Genomic DNA, 1673 nt, shown 5'->3' with positions numbered 1-1673 from the left:
GCCCTCGGGGGGGGATGAGCAAGTTGGGGTGCAGGGCTGAGCCCTCGGGGGAGGGATGAGCTAGTTGGGGTGCTGGGCTGAGCCTTTCTGCAGGAGGGACTGAGCCCGTCTGGGCACAGCGCTGAGCGGACCCTGCCGGAGGGGCCCCAGGGCTCAGAGCTGCTTCCTTCCCCTCTTGCCCTTCCCAGAAATTGGAATTTGTGCGGTTTGCCGAGGTCTTTCCCCTGAAGGACTTTGGTTTTGTGCCAGAGCCGGGCCAGTACCTGGAGGTGGTGGGCTGGGTGGAGGTGGTGGCCGGGCTGCTGCTGGCGTTTGGCCCCCAGCTCCTGCAGGAGATCAGCAACTTCATCCTCAGCGTCATCATGATCGGTGAGAGCCCGCGGGAGCCCCCCACCCTGCGCGGGGTCCTGGGAGATGCCTGGGCAGGGACCCCAGTTCCCACGCTTTGCTCCTCACCCAGGTGCCATCTACACGCTGCTGGTGCTGCAGGAGCCCCTGGCCATGTGTGCCCCTGCCACCCTCTGCCTCGGCCTCCTCCTGCTGCTCAACATCCGTGGGTACCCAGCCCCACCCAGGGCCAAGTTCGAGTGACCAGAGGCAGAAGGATGGATGGCTTGGTTGGTGGGAAGTGATGCCTTTCTGGTATTTCTGGGGAGAGCATTGCTTCCCAGGGGGTAACTTGCTGCTGCAGGATGATGTGTCCTCTCCTGCTGCTGCCGGGGCCCTGGTGCTGGTTGTCCCCACACTGTGGGACCCAGACTGGTGCTTTGGGCTGTGCCACTGCTCCAGCAGCTCCGTTGCTAAACTCGCACAAGGTGCCTGGCTCTTCCTGGTGTTGGGCCATGCTGGGCTGGGGCTGGCTCTGCTCTCCTGGGGGCTTTTGTATTTTGGAATAAAGCCTCTAGTTTTTAATGTTTTTCCTCCCATTTTGATTTCTGCCTCCTCGCATGCTGAGCCGTGGAAGCTGAGGGGATATAATGGGGCTGGAGGTCCCAGTCCACTGGAGCAGCACCGGGAGAAAAGGACTGGAGCCAGGCAGGAGTGGGTGGCAGCTGACATGGAGGCAGACAGCCAGGAGGGAGAGCTCCTGGCTGCCTGGAGCCACCCAGCAATGTGCCAGGCCACTTGCTGCACATCCTGGGAGGTGACAGCAGCAGCACAACCCCCCAGACCCTGTGCTCGGGCAGGCACATGCTTTTTGGGGATCTTGCTGCAGTGGTACCCTGTACCCACAGGGACCCCTCTGCCACCCCAGATGGGCACAGCCAACTCATTCTGCTCAGGATTAACCCTAAGATCATGTTTGAACCCAGTGTGTCTCCCAGCAAGGCAGCTGGGGTGGCTGTGGGAGGAGACTGGGCATCTTGGGATGAGCCAAGGGGGTACAGCAGCTCTGAACCCCCAGCAGGATCCAAACCACATTGAGATAACACATTTGATGTCCCAAAGGAGCAGCCAAAAATTGCAGAGCCATGCAAAGCAGCGAGTCAAATGCTTACAGAACTTGGGGGGAGGGACTGGGGTGCTGCTCCCCCTAAATCCAGCTTTGAAGCCTACAAAAGCTCTAAGAGCTGGGAGGAGGCAGATTCCAGCTTTGATCCATTTAGGGTCATCCCCCTTTTCCCCCCCAGCTGCTGGGTGTGGAAATCTGACCCTCTGTCTCCTTCATCCCA

General features: G+C 60.2%; 1 protein-coding gene across 1 annotated transcript in view; it reads left to right on the top strand.

Moving 5' to 3' along the window:
- ZMYM6NB (ZMYM6 neighbor) overlaps nt 1-591 on the top strand; it is a 5318-nt gene extending 4727 nt beyond the window's left edge. Inside the window, exons 3-4 of the mRNA XM_009997387.1 lie at nt 189-369; nt 461-591. Of these exons, the coding sequence (XP_009995689.1) occupies nt 189-369; nt 461-591 (312 nt within the window). The remainder of the gene's footprint in view (nt 1-188; nt 370-460) is intronic.
- The last annotated feature ends 1082 nt before the right edge of the window (nt 592-1673 follow it).

Source organism: Chaetura pelagica, unplaced genomic scaffold (genome assembly GCF_000747805.2).
Source record: "Chaetura pelagica isolate M959 unplaced genomic scaffold, ChaPel_1.0 scaffold1445, whole genome shotgun sequence".
NCBI lineage: Eukaryota > Metazoa > Chordata > Aves > Apodiformes > Apodidae > Chaetura > Chaetura pelagica.
The sequence above is the reverse complement of the archived record's forward strand: the minus strand, read 5'-3'. Positions and strand labels throughout refer to the sequence as shown.